Source organism: Pteropus vampyrus, unplaced genomic scaffold, assembly GCF_000151845.1.
Source record: "Pteropus vampyrus isolate Shadow unplaced genomic scaffold, Pvam_2.0 Scaffold82, whole genome shotgun sequence".
NCBI classification, from domain to species: domain Eukaryota; kingdom Metazoa; phylum Chordata; class Mammalia; order Chiroptera; family Pteropodidae; genus Pteropus; species Pteropus vampyrus.
Genome location: NW_011888863.1, coordinates 3,759,318 through 3,776,464, shown reverse-complemented (window position 1 = coordinate 3,776,464; position 17,147 = coordinate 3,759,318). Strand labels below are relative to the sequence as shown.

At 39.8% G+C, this 17,147-nt stretch overlaps 1 protein-coding gene across 2 annotated transcripts; it reads left to right on the top strand.

Annotated features, from left to right (window-relative positions):
- Positions 1-4,483: 4,483 nt before the first annotated feature.
- On the top strand, positions 4,484-15,555 carry PTHLH (parathyroid hormone like hormone). 2 transcript variants are annotated; one of them, XM_011363115.2, is made up of 4 exons: positions 4,484-4,722; positions 5,250-5,372; positions 11,010-11,432; positions 15,086-15,555. In XM_011363115.2, exons 2-4 carry the CDS (start codon positions 5,272-5,274, stop codon positions 15,093-15,095), a joined length of 534 nt encoding a protein of 177 aa, XP_011361417.1. In that variant the 5' UTR covers positions 4,484-4,722; positions 5,250-5,271; the 3' UTR covers positions 15,096-15,555. The 2 variants fall into 2 exon arrangements, with proteins under 2 accessions (XP_011361417.1, XP_011361416.1); XM_011363114.2 differs by having other exon boundaries at positions 4,484-5,069.
- Positions 15,556-17,147: the final 1,592 nt, after the last annotated feature.

Below are 17,147 nucleotides of genomic sequence, written 5' to 3'. Positions count from 1 at the left end.
GGAACATAGCTAGACCCGCCAAAGGGCTCCCAGGCCTCTGAACTGGAAGCCTCAGACCCCCGGAACCCCTTCCCTAAGAGACGCACGCCTCTCCTTCCTGCGGCAGACGCGCGACGAGTCCAGGGGACCCCAGAGAGGGAGCGTGAAACTTTTCACGTTTGCTTTCCCGCGGCCTTATTTCCGACACGAATCCCAGGAAGGGGCAGGCAGGGCCCGCAGGCACAGAAATCAGGAGCGCAATGAAAAAAAAAAAAAAAGACACTACGCTTCATCTACGTGTGTGTCTGGATGCCTTTTTGCCCGAGAAGATAGGCACCCTAGTTCTGGTGGTGCCTTGGGAACAGACTGTGAACTGGCTGAGTTTGCAGGGGCCGAGAATGGTGTTAGAGAGGTAACAGCTTCCCAGGGCCCAGTGACTCTGGCAGAAGCCTCTTTCAGACAGCCAGGGCTCAAATTTTAAGACAGGACGATTCCGCTCACAGGGGAGCTGGGACGTCAGCCAAGAAGGCCGTGTGGCACCGCCCAAGATCAGTTTCAGGTTGAGGAGTCGTCGTCTGAGCCAGGTGGGACCTGAAACTCTCCCTGTGGTCTCACACAAGCCCAGAGTTGCCTTTTTCAGGAAGCTAAGAACTCGGCCCAGCCAAGGGCATTTGCGGGCATCAGTCCAGGAGACCCGGCTCCTGAGCTACATGTCCATTTTCTCTCTTTCACACATACTCACACACACACACACACACACACACACACACACACACGCATGCACATGCATGCACTCGCTCCATCCCTGGCCAGAGGACTACCCCTCCAATGTGTTTTGATGGTGATGGATTTCAGAGGTGTACAAGTGCTGGAACTTAGAGAATTGGCCCTTGGAGACATGTTTCCTAAAGACCTTCTCATCTCAGGTTGGCTTAGGCCCCTCTGGAAAAACTGCCTCACTGCTAAATGTTCTGGTCCTATTTGGGGAAAGCTGAACATTGTCCAGGAAGTAGGGAAAGGTAAGGCTGGTATGAGACCCACTTTTCCAATGAGACAGATAGATGCATGTCTAGATACTTCTCCCTAAGGCGGTTCCTCCAGATGTCAGAAGTCAGTCCTGTTCCTGGAGGAGACAGCCCCAGTTCAAGTCTTATCCTCATCTAACTAACTACAGAGATTTAATAATGAAACACACCGTTGCCTACCCTTACCTGGGATTCAAAGGCATTGCAGCTCTTTTTTGCTACCTTGAGGTCAGTCTCCTCTCAAGTCTCAGTCCAAGCAAGTGATTTGAACGACATTGTAATGGAATCAAACACTAACTTTACTTGAGCTAATTATGCAAACTTCTTTATATAAACAAAGAAATAGTTGGGAGAAGGGATGACTTAGTTATTTGGGAGATCGCTTGGAGCTACAGATTGGCAAATGTTAAATCTGGATGCATATTGGTAACAAGATAAGGGAATTTCTGAGCCCAGGTGCACTGTTTAAAGTGCTATAGGTACTTTTTTGGTTTGTATGCTTATTTTCTTGTTGTTTTGGCTGATGAAGAAAAAAAAGAGAGAAAGATGAAAAAGCTAAACATAAATGCTAGAACTTTTTTCTCAATTGCAAGAGGAGATCCATGGAGATATGCATCAACTGGGTATTTAAACATGAATTTTAAAGGTGCACTTAAAATTTTAGAAAATCTTTTTTAAAATTGGACTATGAATTCATGTAAGTGTAGATTTCACAATTCTAATCTGTCTTCATATGGAATACTTCAGATTAAAGACAGGCCTTCAAATCCTTCTATTTGCTAAAGTGCATTTATGTGATAGCAAGGCCTAAGCAAACATTCAGCTTCTATTGGCACTTGTTCTATTCCTAAACCAAAAAGAAAGGGGCGGGATGGGGGGCTTCCAGTGTGAAGTCATCTCATTCCCATTCACATGTCCTCAGTATTATCATGGTGGTTACTCAGTTATACTGGGAACTAAATTATGTCAGAAAATATCCTTTTCAGAAAGGCAAAAAGTCCGAGTCCTGGGTATATATTGAGGAGAATTTCTGCTGAAAGTAATTAACAAGACAGCTTAGAATGGGGACCTGTTTTCTAGCTTTCTAATAATTGCCTTTGGTGGGAACAGAAAAGACTCCTTACAGGAAGTTTTTAATTCCTCTAAGACTTTATTTTACTTTTTAAAGAACAAAACAAAATTACTTCTGGAAGAGACTGCTGAGAAGATCTCCCTCTTTTGGCTAGAAAAGCGGAGAAAACTGTAAATCAAGGAAAAGATAAAATAATAAATGATGAAGAAACGTTGGCATTCCAAGTATATAAAGACTATTTGTTTTTCCTGTGTCTATATTTTCTCATTTTGTGGAGGAGAGGACATTCTTAAAATAGTTGATAGATGTTTTGGAATTAACACCAGAAAAGTGGGGATGGGGGAGAAAGAAGGGAAGGAGTCAAGGTGGTCGATTTTGTTTAATTAGTCAAAAAAGCAACATAAATCAAAGCAGTCTATATTGATGCCAGTCTTTATAATGTTCTGGGAGTATAATAAATTTACTAACAGCATAAGTGATTTAATATTTTCAATCTGATTTTTGTTTTAACCTTTATTCCGGGAGGGCTGACTTTCTAAAGCCTGGGTAGTTTGAAACTCAGCTAAGGACATTTGGGGGTGTGTGTGTGTGTGTGTGTGTGTGTGTGTGTGTGTGTGTGTGTGTGTAAGCAAATATTATCATTTCAATGTTAAACAACTTGCAAGTATTAAATGGCTCATTTGTGATTTACTCTTTTACAGATTTCTCCCTTCAGATCTAACAATTACATTAAGGCTCCTGCGCCTTTTTGGAAAAAATTTACTATAAATCAGAAAGTGTTAGAGGTTCAAAGGTTGAAATTTTTGAGTAATGTTACTTTGTCTTTTCATGCCATGCAAATATCTAACATTTAGAAATTCTTAAACTTTCAAGGGAAATTGTGGAAATTCCCAGAGATATTTTTTAGTGGGAGGAAGCCAAGTTTTTAAAGTATGGAGATTTAAGTAATCAAGTGAGAGAAATAGCAGCTTCTGAGAATGAGGTGACCCCCACCCGCCTCCCCAATCCAAACTAAGCAGTAAACATGAACTGGTGGCTAGCTGCAGTTAAAAGAGGGGGAAAGGGAACCAAGATGAACGAGGGTCGGTGAGAGGGCGCTATTTCGCCCACCCTTGGTAAATCCGTGGAGCATCAGCCAGAAAACCAGGCTTGATAAGTCACCCTCCCTTAAGGATCTGAAATCTCAACATCACACTAACCTTTCAGAGTAATGAAATCTACCAGTAGGAGTGCCTATCTAGAAGACAAACATCCCTTAAATGGTTCCCAAACACCGCGTTCATTTCAGAAAGATAGAGGAGCCCACTGAGCGGGCGTTCAAATCCGCTGCAATCCTTTCTAGATGACACTGCCCAGTAATTCAGAGCAGTCTTTCTTCCCCGCCCAATAGCTTTGGGAAGAACCCCCTTCTTTCCCTTTACTTCTCCGAGGCAAAAGCAGCATAGAATGCTAGTTTGGCTGCATCTGAGGGCGAAAGTGACACGGATACAATCATTCTATAATATGTAGCCAGGGACTACGGGGTGAGGAGGCGACAGAGTAGGTTGTCCGGGAAAGGGTGGGTTAGACGCGCGTTGGTGGGCGAAAGAGCCGCGTGCGTTCCCCAGTAGTGTCGGTTCCCCTCAGCAATTCGAAAGCGAGTCTCCATCATGTGCGCGGGTTTTCTTGGACCGGCTCCAGATGTCCTCAGCTGTTCTGAGACAGCAAAAAATGTAATCTCGACCTGAAGTCTGAAACCGTTTTTTCCTCTTCTAAGCAAAGAATCTCCCCCTTCCTAGCCGATTCTCCCCACTTAGCTTGTCCCAGGAAAAGACCAGAAAAGAGGGTTCCCATTTCGCTCCCCAAACGCCCAGAAGGGCTGAGGGCTCCTTAAAGCCAGGGCCCACCGCCCGCGCGACCTCCCCGCGGAGGATCCCAAGCGCCCGCGCCGTCCGGCCCCTTCTCCTTGGCCTCCTCCTTGCCCGTCCGCCCCCGGCAGCCCCGGAAGCTGCGCGCCTGGCCCGCCGAGGCTACTCCGGCGCGCTGGGGACCGTGGCCGCCCCGGACGGTACGCACACCCTCGGGGACCTCGGCTGGCAGATCCGCCGGGCAGTCCCGGATCGGCTAGACTCATCCCGGGCGAGCGAATCCGCCCACGCCCCCGACTCCAGGATGGCTAGGCAGGGCTGGCGCTTCGGGGTGGGGCTCGGCGGAGCTCGGGGCAGCGTCGGGGGTGGCAGGACAGGAGGCGGGGAGCTCCTTTGCTTGCTGTGTGCATTTCCAGCTCCGGGCTCCCCTTCGCTCGCTCCGGCCGGCGGGTCTCGCTCCGGCCGCGCGTCGCCGTCCCCACCCCCCGCGCGCCCGCGCCCTCGCTCGCCCAGCGCGCGTTCCTTGGGCGCCACCTCTTTGCGACTCGCTCACTTCTCCCGCAGGTTTGCCTGAGAGCGTGTGAACATTCCTCTGCTCGGCTTTCAACTCGCCTCCAACCTGCGCCGCCGGCCAGCATGCCTCCCCGCCCGTGAAGCCCAGCTGCCGCCGCCCCTCTGCGCCGCTATTAGCCCGCCCTCGCTGCCACCTGGCCCTCCTGATCGACGACACACGCACTTGAAACTTGTTCTCAGGGTGTGTGGAATCAACTTTCCGGAAGCAACCAGCCCACCAGAGGAGGTAGACAGACAGCTATGTATATATATGTGGGTCTCCCTACAAGTGGATCTGGAACAAGACGGCCTAGTTTGCAAAGAAGCTGACTTCGGAGGAGGAAACTTTCTTCTTTTTAGGAGTGGGTTAGCCCTGCTCCACGAACACAGGAGAACGGCCGGCCAGACTAATTAGACATTGCTGTGGGAGACGTGTAAACACGCTGCTCATCATTGATGCATATATAAAACCACTTCATTTTGGTTATTATTTCAGAGAAAGCGTCTCTGATTTTTTTTTTTTCCTCCCTTTTTGGTCCCTTTTGCCTGTGTGGTTTGGCAAAAGCACAGTTGGAGTAGCTGGTTCCTAAATAAGTAAGTGCTGAGAGGCTTCAGAGAAAGTTTTTTTTTTTTTTTTTTTTTTTTCTTTGCAACTTGGGAGATGTCCTTGATGTTGAAGAGGCTATTTGAGAGCAGGCTAAAAGGGGCGCGGGGTAGTTCGGGGAGATGGAGATTCTGAACTGACACTTCGGGCCCCTTTCCACTCTGTCGCAGGTCCAGAGATCGAGAGGATACGATGCTGCGGAGGCTGGTTCAGCAGTGGAGCGTCGCGGTGTTCCTGCTGAGCTATTCGGTGCCCTCCTGCGGGCGCTCGGTGGAGGAGCTCGGCCGCAGGCTGTAAGTGCCCCGTCCTCCCCACGGCGCCGGGAGAGGGCTGGGGAGGCCACTGGGAGAGGCCGCCAGGCTGGGGCGCTGCCGAGGGCTCGCAGCGGTCACTGATGCTCCTCGCCCGGGTTAGAGAGCGGGAAGATCCGGCTACCTGCCGGGGGCTGGGCCCGGGTCCTCAAACCCGGCGGGAAAACTGGTTGAACCTCCAGGGAACACAGGCAAGAGATAATTTTATGTTAGTTTCCATAAGAGGGAGCATTTTTTACAGAACCTCTTCTAGGCAAAGATCCTCTGTCTCTAGTGAAAGAAACGGTTACTTTCAGGACCTAGGAAGGTTTTGAAACCCTGAGGATTCCAAGAGAGTTAGAGAACTCGGAGGAAGCACAGGGATCCAGGGGACATATGTCTGTATGCGCTTGTATACATACTGAATGTGGGTGGCAATTGGTGTGTGAAAAGCAAAAACCTTACATCTAATTTTATTGTGCGTGACATAATTTTAAGCATATAAAATGGGACTACATTACATAATAAAGGCATATTATATAAGAAAGTAGTAACAAGTTTGCAATGGCACAATTCCAACTTTAGTATCGATACCGTTCAGGAACGCTGGAGTGCTTGATTCCAAATTAATATCAGTGTGGAAACTTTTTTCCTTTGGAATCATGGCTAACAGTTCTTTAATCTGGAGCCACATCTGCATTGTAGACTGAAAACTTGTATTTTGAAATTATCATTTAGTGATTCTTTTAAGGATAATTTTGACTTTAAAAGTAATGGTACATTCAAGCACACCAGATAAATAGCACTGTGTTGTGTGACTGAAAAGGTGGGGGAGTGGTAGAGTAACGCTCTCTTCGTAATTCATTGGACCCAGCAATTCATTAATGTGTGTAACACTGTCTTTGGGTGATCTTTAAGCTGCAGACTCGGTGTTCAGGATGAGAAAACCGTAAAGTTTGAGAACTGAGAAGAGTTTGACTCTGGAGAAGGAATTAAGGAGAATTTTTACACTAATGATAAAAATAGCAATATCTAATATTTACAATCAAATCCATGGTGCTTCCTTATAATTTCCCAAGGGTGTACAAAAAGGCAACAGTTTTATATGTGCCTTTGGTCTATTATTAGAGCAGAAAATCCTTAAATGAAATTACTTTAGACATGTTTGAGCCTTGGCACTAAAATGAAAATCTATTATGAATTTCCTTAGGCAAATTGTGTAGAACATTGTACTGAAGATAAAGCTGCATTGTACTCTTCAAATCAACATATTGCTGATGTATTTCTGAAAAATTGTCTTCAGACTTTTTGCTCATTTTGAGACTTGCGTTAAATTCAATTATTTAAAATTCATATGTAAATATAGATGAAGACTGAATTTTTAAAAGCATGCTTAAATGCTGTATTTATTTGGCCAAGAAATACTGTCTTGGAACACAGCCAATTTTTTCTTGAAAGTTGCTTAAGAAATACCTGTTTTCTCTTTTGAGAAACAGTAAATGGACCATGATTAAATCCACGGTAATGCATAAAAATGTGCTAATTGTCTTAAAGGCCATTTTTAACTCTTTCTTTGTTGCACCTTGCAAAATACACATCAAAAACCATTTAGCAGCCAAAGACTGTTATAGTTTTGTTTGTGGGTGAAATATAATATTGTAGTTAAACATACACACAGAATAGATGGTTATAAAACTACCACAAAACATTCTTATAGTTAATGGCTAATAGAGCATCACTTCACAGCCATGGTTTTTCATGGAGGCTGAAATCATCAGTAGATGAAGATGTCTCATCAAATGATTATAGTAAAATGGAGTTTTAAAAAATAAGTCATTATTTTTGCATTGCTGCCAAGTAACAGTAAAACAAAATATTAGTCTAATATTATGCTAAATCAACCTAGGTTCTTGAAAGAAACTTTAACACATAATCAAACCATGTCACTCTCCAATTACTTTCTACATCAAGTATTAGGGGAAGTGCTTTAGATGTTTTTCTAACTAGGGGCTAACTTTTAAAGAAGAGAAAACTGCTGCAATAATAAAACCATCAAGCCATGCAAAAGAGGCAATACAGATTTGTGAATCTTTTGGACCTGTGAGTCCAAAAGATTTTAATTAATGAAGCTAGAGCATGAGTAAGTTGGAAGGTGGGGCGTGTGAGCGTTCTTGTCCAGATGAACATGGCTTGCGGCAGGTGGCAACATTTGTGTTTAAGTTAGAGGGGGAACCCCAGCAGATTCAGAAACCTAAAACATCATGGCTGATTTGTTGGGGAGCCAGACTGGGGCTATTCTACTTACTGAAAAGCATAACTTTCGACTGAGTCATTTGGGTTGGAAGAGACTTCTGGTGAGTCATCTTAACTCTAACACCCTAACCCTGACTCTTCCCTGGACCACAGAACTTTTCTTCTCGAACCCAAGCTCCTTCCTTAGAAGTCTAGCATCAGCATAAGCATGTTGCTTCTTCCTGTCCTGAAAGGAATTTCCATCACCATTTGTTCCCTGTGTTCCTTGATAGCGCATTAGAAATTTAATCTTCTCTGAAAACTCCCTTAAGAATGATTTTTCCTTAAGACAGAAGAGCTATATTTTGACTGAATTTAGAGTTATCTATCTATGTTAATCATTTCCCTCACATTTTTGCAATTTCTTTTACAATAATCAAAGGAGACCATGAACATTACATACTTGTTTTTCTATGTTGGAGCTTAAGTATGTAATAGATGCCACGTGAACTATTGTGCCATAATGTTTACAGACATATAGAGCAATGGTCTATTATCGAGGCCATATTTACAACTTAAATATTTCAGAATTATCTAAATTGAAAGCCTTCTTAATCTGAACTTAATACTCATTACCTGTGTATATCTAATTTGTACATGCTAGTCATTTATCCTTGAGTCTGTTCATGTTTTATGTTGAAAATAAATAGAACACTCTATGGACCTTATTCCCTGTTGACAATAAAGATACTATAATATTCCTAATCATCTAATGCAGTTGCCCAATCAGAAATTCATTCTTCACAATAGTTTAAATGCAGAAGCCTTGAACTATTAAGTAAATTATGAAACAGCATTTCAGATTTAGCATTTTAAAAATCCATGTTTTTAAATATATTAGCAATTACCCTTAAAAAGCAGAGAGGATGTTTGTACGTCACAAGAGATGAACTATTTTAAAATGGACAAAGTTGTGCCATAAGATAGAAAGATCACTCCTTTTCCCATGAGAACCATCCTGGGAAAATGCAGTGCTTGAGTTAAGAAGGCACTGTGACTCACTGTTGACAGGCTGGCCAAGATGAGAGGCATATATGCCAGTCAGAGGGGGCATGAGCAATGTGGCTTGATTAGAACAGACCAACCATTAAAAGTTTTGGCTTCAGGTTAAGTTAGAATGGGCTTTTTATACATTTGGAGAGCAATACCAATGGGGGTGGATATCTGCCAGAAATTGAGAAAAAAATAAAATCCTCAAATACTATAAATGATCACTGGTTAAGAACTTTTTAATGTGACATTTTGCTAAAAGATACTTATTAAACTGCAGTGCTTATGAAATATGCAATTATATCGGTCCCATTCTTTTAAAATGTCATTATAGGACATAAATATATTGTACAAAAGCCACAAATTTGTGGATTATTAAGTTCCCAGAATACTAAGTATTGCCACAAAGTAAGTGAATTTTAATCTAGTCACATGTGGCACCTTTAAAAAGGAAGAGAGACTCCTTCATGCCTCATTTAAACCAGGCTCCTGTTAAATTCCTTTCCATTAAGTCATGTCTTTTTTGAACAAGCTACATGACTTAAAGTCAGTCCACACACTAAAATACTAAAAGGAAGCTGGCATTCCAGCTATAAGATCCAGAGAAATAATGACTGTTCTTTCGTGTTTTACCATTCTTTGATTCAAAGTATAACTAGACAATTTCTCATTCCCTCAATAATAATTCAAACTTTAGGCATCCTAGTTCTTTATTTTGGTAATGAAAATGGACTTCTTGGGGCAATAAGCTTGGTCTTCAAGGAAACTGATAGACTGCTGTTCATTTGCCCATTGTCGTGGTTCCCACCACAGGCTTTTTACTCTGTGTCTTTCCTTTCTGGTTTTCTCAACATACACTTCAACTTCAGCAGAAGGAAGGGATGAGAAAGGTGAAAGCAGTCTTGGTTTTAGAATCAGAACTCATTTGTGAGGCACTGGTTCTGCCTGGTTTCTGGTTTCATCATGTGGACAAGGGAGAGGCATTTGATCTCTCTGAATCTTACTTTCCCCAACTATAAAATGAGGATAATGCCACTTATTATTGTCATATTTCTCTGAGGAGTTAAAGTAGTTGTAATAGTGAAAGCGATACAGAACTCAGATACCATTGTGTCAAGGAAGTAAGAATACACGGTATTGCCCTGTGAAATACCCTCAGATACTTTTGAAAATGAGCCGCTTCAGAGGATTTTCAGTGGCAGAAATTGGCAGAGTTGAAGTAGGCATGACTGATTAATGTAATCTTTAAATATGGTTAACATTGTACATACAAACTAATGAAAGAATTCGTGCATGGACATTTAAGCAAGAGTCAGAGCGTCATCTGAAAAGATTGATAGCAAATTAGCTTATTCTTTTTCACTGTATTTTTATGTGTTGTTTAAATAGAAAAGTCATTTTATTTCTATCCCTAGAGATAGTTTTAAGACGAAGAATAAGTAGAAAAGGTGAATATCTTAAGTACTAAGGATAATACCCTCTGAAATTTTAAATCTTTTTAAAAAAGATATACAGAAGAAATAGAATGATCTCTCTTAATTTAAACACACAAAGAAACCCATTTTTAAAAGACCACCCACTACTTTACAGAAAATTATGCATGCTCTCTCTGACAGTTGGCCTTCCAATATAAGTTCTTGGTAGCCTGTAGCCTAATGTGTTGAAATTCAGTCTGTTAGGTGGTTTCCTAGACAGGCTTCACTGCTCACCTTATCCTTCAGTCTTTGTTTGCTTTTACTTTTACAGCTTGCTCTTCTTTCAGATTCGGTATTATTATTTTCTTAGTGGGGGAGCAGTGTGTGTGTGTGTGTGTGTGTGTGTGTGTGTGTGTGTGCGCGCGTGTGCGTGTGCGTGTGCGTGCACGCGTGCATGCGCACACACGTGAACGCGCACACCTTGGATGAGTACTCAGGTAGAAGCAGCCTCCTTTTTATTTCCCAGGCTAGGACTTCTGGATTTATTTCCCCAATATAACTGAAAAAACGTGAAAAGCAATTTAGTGGTTTCTGTCCATTTCTGAGAATAACTGAATCATATTTAAATTGAGAAGGGAGCATAGAAAACACTGAATCTGACCCATTCCTTTTAAGCAGCTGGGCGCCACTAGGCCCAAGAATGTTTGTGTTGTCACCAAGGGCACAGATCTAGTGAGTGGCAAAACTGGGACTCTAAGCTAGAGCCTGTTAATTGCCCTTCCCACTGTCTCCCCTTCCCTGCTCAGAGAGCTTGCTCTTCTTCCAGCTGTACCCTTTATAAGACCAACTAGAAAACTGAAGGGCTTTCCTTATATCTTTGTGGTCTGTACCAACAACTAAAATTTCATTGTTTTTCTTATCTCCTGCTATTTTTTCATTAAAGCAAAAGAGCTGTGTCTGAACATCAGCTCCTCCATGACAAGGGAAAGTCCATCCAAGACTTACGGCGACGGTTCTTCCTTCACCACCTGATCGCAGAAATCCACACAGCTGAAATCAGAACTACCTCGGAGGTTTCCCCCAACTCCAAGCCTGCTCCCAACACAAAGAACCACCCCGTGCGATTTGGGTCTGACGATGAGGGCAGATGCCTAACTCAGGAAACCAACAAGGTGGAGACATACAAAGAGCAGCCACTGAAGACACCCGGCAAGAAAAAGAAAGGCAAGCCTGGAAAACGTAAGGAGCAGGAAAAGAAGAAACGGCGGACTCGATCAGCCTGGCTAAACTCTGGTGTGGCTGGGAGTGGGCTAGAAGGGGACCATCTGTCTGACATCTCCGCAACATCGCTGGAGCTCAATTTCCGGTAATTGGCTTCCTGGCCCAGAGCCTCCCCGTGGCCCTGTCGCCAGGGTTGTGTAGCTTCACTACAGTCTTAGCTTGGACAAACCTTTCTGCCTCCCTATCAATCCCTCCTTAAAGATGACAAAACCAGAGTGGCTCAGAATATTGACTGACTTAAAGCTCTGTCCTCCTACCATCTCAACACACACAGGGGATTAATAAGCTGTTTCTCTTTCTCTGCTGTTGTACTCCCCAATGCCAATCCTTTAGTCCTCCACTAAATAATTTCACTTCTTATTCACGCTTCAGAAGCTAGTGACCACCTTCATTATTGGCTAGAGAAGTGGATTTATGATTCTCCCACTCTCATACCTTGGCAAACTTTCTTGATCATTTTTCATTTCTTAGCCTTTTTTTTTTTCACTTCAGGCGAGAACATAGAAGGCTTTGATATGATCTACAAATAGGGAACAATATCTTACCATAAACAGTTCTAAGCTGTTCACATTTTTATTTAAGTAAATGTATTTAAATATTTAATTTAAATATATTTAATTTAATAAATTAAAATTTTTAAACACACACTTTAAATTTATTTAAGTAAATTTAACTCTAGTGTCTACTTGCTAATGAGAAAAATCATGATTTCTGAATATTTTTAAGTAATGGCTTGACAAGGCTATGTATATTTTTATATACATATATGTATGTACGTATTTTATATACATATATGTATATAAAATACGTACATACATATATATGTAAATATACATGTAAATATATATGTAAATATACATATATGTGTAAATATACATGTAAATATATATGTAAATATACATATATACATATATGTATATTTTTATCCCCAGGCAAGCTGAAATAATTTTTCTAGGGCATTGTAGTAGGAATAATAAAACTTCACATCTATGTGGCCTGTTTATCTTTAGCTCACAGATGCAGGTAGTAATGACATTCACAGACTTTGGAGACAAATACCTTAGGTTCAAATTTTGGGTCGGAACTTTAAAGTTCACAACCTTGGACAAGTTACTTGGTCTAAGATTCACTTTTCCCTTCTCTGCAATGAAAATAATAATTGTAATAACTTCACTGGCTTGGGTGAAGATTAAATGAGAATACATGAGTTAAATGTCTGTTATATAGTAAATGCTCAATAAATTTTCACTTCTTGTTTGGTGCTTTTATATATAATTCTGATTGTTCATTCCATCTATCTATACTGGTCTTTGAACTAGAAAAACAAGATATTCCATGGTTAAAGGACCTGAGCAGTCCTGGGAACTGGGATAGGTAGTCCTCAGACTGTATTTATTTCCCTATTTCCTGACACTTATACCAGTGTCGTGTTAGTGCTGCCCTCTTGATCTATGCATGTCCACTGATAGGATCCTTTTTTTGTTTTTTACTTTTCAGTACAGCACTTCTGTGGGGTTTGAAAGAAAGAGGAAAACCACACGAGAATGCGTCACATGCAGCTAATGATCTCATTATTTAAGGAGTCCTCTGTCACTTCTCCAGTTCTCTCCTCTGACTAGAAATAAGATTACAGAGTGATGTTTCAAAGGGGAGTTTGAACCTATTTACTATCGCTTCTCTCTTTAAGTTGACAAAACTCATCATTAAATAGCATATAAAATATTTATATTGGATAAGTAGTACAGCTTCAGAAATCAATGGGCAATGGCACTAGAGAAATCTTTAGTACAGTGAATGTCCTATTCTGCAAGTATTTAATGGATCTATAAGGGGTAACAAACCTTATGAATTTTGGCTCAATGCAGATAGTCAGAGTATTTTAAGGTATGATCCTAACTGTACTTATTTATAATGAATGCAAGGACTCTATTGCCAGAACCTATTTTTAATCTGTTCCCTCTTTGAGAGAGAGCGAGAGAGAACAGAAGTATGAAGTATACATAATTTTTATGGATTTTATTCATTTAAAATTTTCAGTGTGCTTAAGTATCTAGAGAATTAATGAAAAATCAGCACTCATCAATTATTATTCCAAAGCTTCCCTAAGTTAAAGTAGATCTAGTGAAAATTAGGCAGTGGCCTAATCAAATCCAGACCTAGGACTGAAAGAAATAGAATGTTTCTGCTTCTCCTCTCTATTCCCTGGTTGTGAGGAGCGTTCATGGAAAGCACTGTTTGTTTGGCAGCCAGATGTTGGCACTCTCCCAATACAACCCAACAGAGGCGCAGGGAAGAGTGGGGAAATTTAGAAGTGTATTGATGAGAACATATGGGGCCATGCAACTTGTGTAATACAAATAAAATCTTTTCAGAATAACTATTTTATAGTTTTATAGGCAACTAAACTTTTATTAATGTTCTCTCTTTAGTCTCTTTGCATTATTATATGATGATCTGAGAGGTCTGATGATATGACAAGCATGAACTTTATTCTAATATATATAGTAGTTCTTAATAGAAACTACTGAAGTAAAACTGTCAGGCTTCTCTTTGAAACCATTCGGTATATAGCTTTAAATTTTAGAAATTACACTTTGGAATTTTTCATGTTGTAAATGAGATGTCCAGATACAGTTGGACTCATTTTGTTGAGACGATATATTTTGCCTTGGTAAATATTTATTTAAAAACAATATACAAGCTTTTCAGTATTCAAAAGAGCTAATACTCTAAAGCATCATACACACACATGTAATAAACATACACATATACTTTTAGGCTGTGTTATATTTTTTACTTGGCTATTCCAATACATGCCTTTGTTAAAGTCTCAGAAGGAAGGATAACGAGCAAGCTGGTGGGGCAGCATGAAATATAATTAAATGATCTTTTCCTTGGTCCTTATTTATTCCTTTTTTCTTTCTTTCCTTCTCATAAAATAATTGTTCAGGTACTATTCATTCTCTCCTTAGTTGTGCTATTTTATACCTTTAAATCCATTGATCCTTTTTCTCTAATTTAAAATAGGCCTTTTGCAATTTCTAATGCAAGATCCATTTAAAAAAAAAACAGCAGAGTGAGAAATAATTGTATCTTAATTTTGGCTTCAAAAACTAAAATCCAATGACAGTTTCATTCGTTAATGTTTAAGGACAACTAAGAAAATGATAGGTATCATTAAATCATCAACAAAACATACTCTATTTAATTACACATCTTTCTAACATTTACCCCCAAGTCACACACTTTAGACTACCCTTTATCTTAGCAACAGAGTGGCCAAATGAGAACCTGGAAAAACAAACAACCTGTGGATCACGTACATCAGGCATCACTGGGGGAATAAACTTCTAAACAAGGTGTATTTGATGATGAATTGCACAACTGAGCCTTATTTCCAACTTCTCAAATATGTCCTTTCTCATCCCCAACTTGCCAATTGGCAGCTTTGGAAAATTCTCACAGGGTCTCCTTTATCTGACAGAGTATACTTAGAAATGCAAGCCTTCTTCCTGCTGTGCTACATTGACCATTTGATCAGATTAACTATTCTGTAGCAGAAGTTCTAGAGAGTCAGGTGGATCCTGCAGGAACTTCTTGTAAAACATATTTACAAGAAGTCCCCTGAATCTCTTTCCATTGTGATTCTATGTTTCCTAATTCATACACTTTATTTTAGTCTCTTCGTTTGTAAGGAAAATTAACCTATTTTCTTCTTTTCCTTCCTTCTCTTTTCAGGAAGCATTGAAATTTTTGCAAAGAACTTCAGAGGACATATTGCAGGATTCTGTAATAGTGAACATATGGGAAGTATTAGAAATATTTATTATCTGTAAATACTGTAAATGCATTGGAATAAAACTGTCTCCCCCATTGCTCTATGAAACTGCACATTGGTCATTGTGAATATTTTTCCAAGGCTAATCCAATTATTATTATCACATTTACCATAATTTATTTTGTCAACTGATGTATTTATTTTGTAAATGTATCTTGGTGCTGCTGAATTTCTATATTTTTTGTAACATAATGCACTTTAGATATACATATCAAGTATGTTGATAAATGACACAATAAAGTGTCTTTATTTTGTGGTTGATCTTAATGAATGCCTAAATATAATTATCCAAACTGATTTTCCTCTGTGCATGTAAAAGAGCAGTATTTTAAATTTGTAAAGAACGTCTAATAAAATATAATCTAAATTACATCATGACTCAATGGTGAATTGCATCCTTTAAGATGTCTAGTAGGAGGAATACAATGTAATTTTTAAACTGTATTTCATATGGTCTTAAGTTTAATAAGTTTACACTGGTACGTATTTCAACATTTTCACATTGCCGTTTAGTTAAAAATCACTTAAAATGTATTTTATCTAATATCTAAGTTCAATCCAATAGAATGGCTGAACTATTTAGACATCATTTTATGAAGTACATCCAATTTGAAGTGAAGATGGAAGAAAGCAGGAAAAAAAAGAGAAATCAGGAGAAAGATTAATAAAACTTAATCCAGAGAGTCAGCCAGAAATGGAAAAAAAAAAGGGAAGAGAAACAGATCAGGAACTTTAAGGATAAAGGTAATTTTAACCAGTGTAAAGTTTAATGTGAGAGAGCTTGCTCTTATTTGAAACAATAATAAGCATAAAAGAGCTACTTGAGAATTTTACCTGTTATCATTTCCTACCAGAGAAAGGAGAGAGATTCAGGTTTGGGAGGTATGTGACAACTCAAAAAGCCTTGGAAGGTGAAGATTGCTTTCCTGTGATATCACAGTTCCAGGGACAACAGTTGCAAATAGCATGGGTGGAACACCATACTCAATCTCTTTTCCATTTTGAGTATCATCCTACTTGCTCCTACCTCTATGTTCAGATGAAACACATGCATCTTTCCTTCTACAGAAATTTTTTTCTTTAACTATCTTCAGCTTAGGACACATCAAAAAAACACAGCACAACAAAACAAAAAGCCTATGAATCAAGCAAGCACATATTTACTAAGTATTCCGTTTATGCCCAATATCATGTTAGATACTCGTCAGATGTTTGGGTAATGCACAAGAAGTAAAATGTTTTAACTGCCCTCAAGACTCACTCATTCCAATGGGTAAACTATACATGCATATACCTAAAACAACTAAACACTATTGTCAAGAAACTACGAAATAATACAAAAGTCTATCAACATTTTTAAAAAGGAAAAAAAAAAACAGTCTGATCTGGATGTGAATACGATAATGTTTTGGGAAGGAATATTGAATTTATTCATATTTTCACTTGAGTCCTATAGCCTTCAAAATCGGACCCATCTTGCTATTTTCTGATAATTCTGAACCTGTGTTGGTAAGAAATATGAGAATTTGTTCTTAGCCTCTCTTATGAATTTGTTGGAGATGGTTTTTACACCTAAGGAATATTCAGAAGGCCGATACACTAAACCTTTATATACTAAATGTGTATAAAGCACCTACTCTAGAGTACCTTGGAAACATATAACTACATTTTGCAAAACCCCATCTGAAATTCTAAATCATGAAATTACACCAAATCCCAAGTTTTTACATGAAAAATAAATGTTTTTTAAATACTAGCTTAATAAATACTTAGACATTAGGTCAAGGAAACATCAGATTCAAGTCATCTTTTAAGTTTTTCTTCACGAATAGCCCATCCCTGAAAAGAAAAGGGGGACGAAGGAATGTGGGGATTAATAGTTATCGATTCTCATCAAAGCATTATTAATACAATTATTGCCTTTAGTCATACCCTAAGTCTTCTGGTAACGATAAGGAGTAA

What these genes read in the sequence shown, in the direction of transcription:
- PTHLH (XM_011363115.2), top strand. Translation starts at nt 5,272, where the DNA reads ATGCTGCGGAGGCTGGTTCAGCAGTGGAGCGTCGCGGTGTTCCTGCTG. An exon ending in GAGGAGCTCGGCCGCAGGCT is followed by an intron (nt 5,373 to 11,009) that starts GTAAGTGCCCCG and finishes TTTTCATTAAAG; the next exon opens with CAAAAGAGCTGTGTCTGAAC.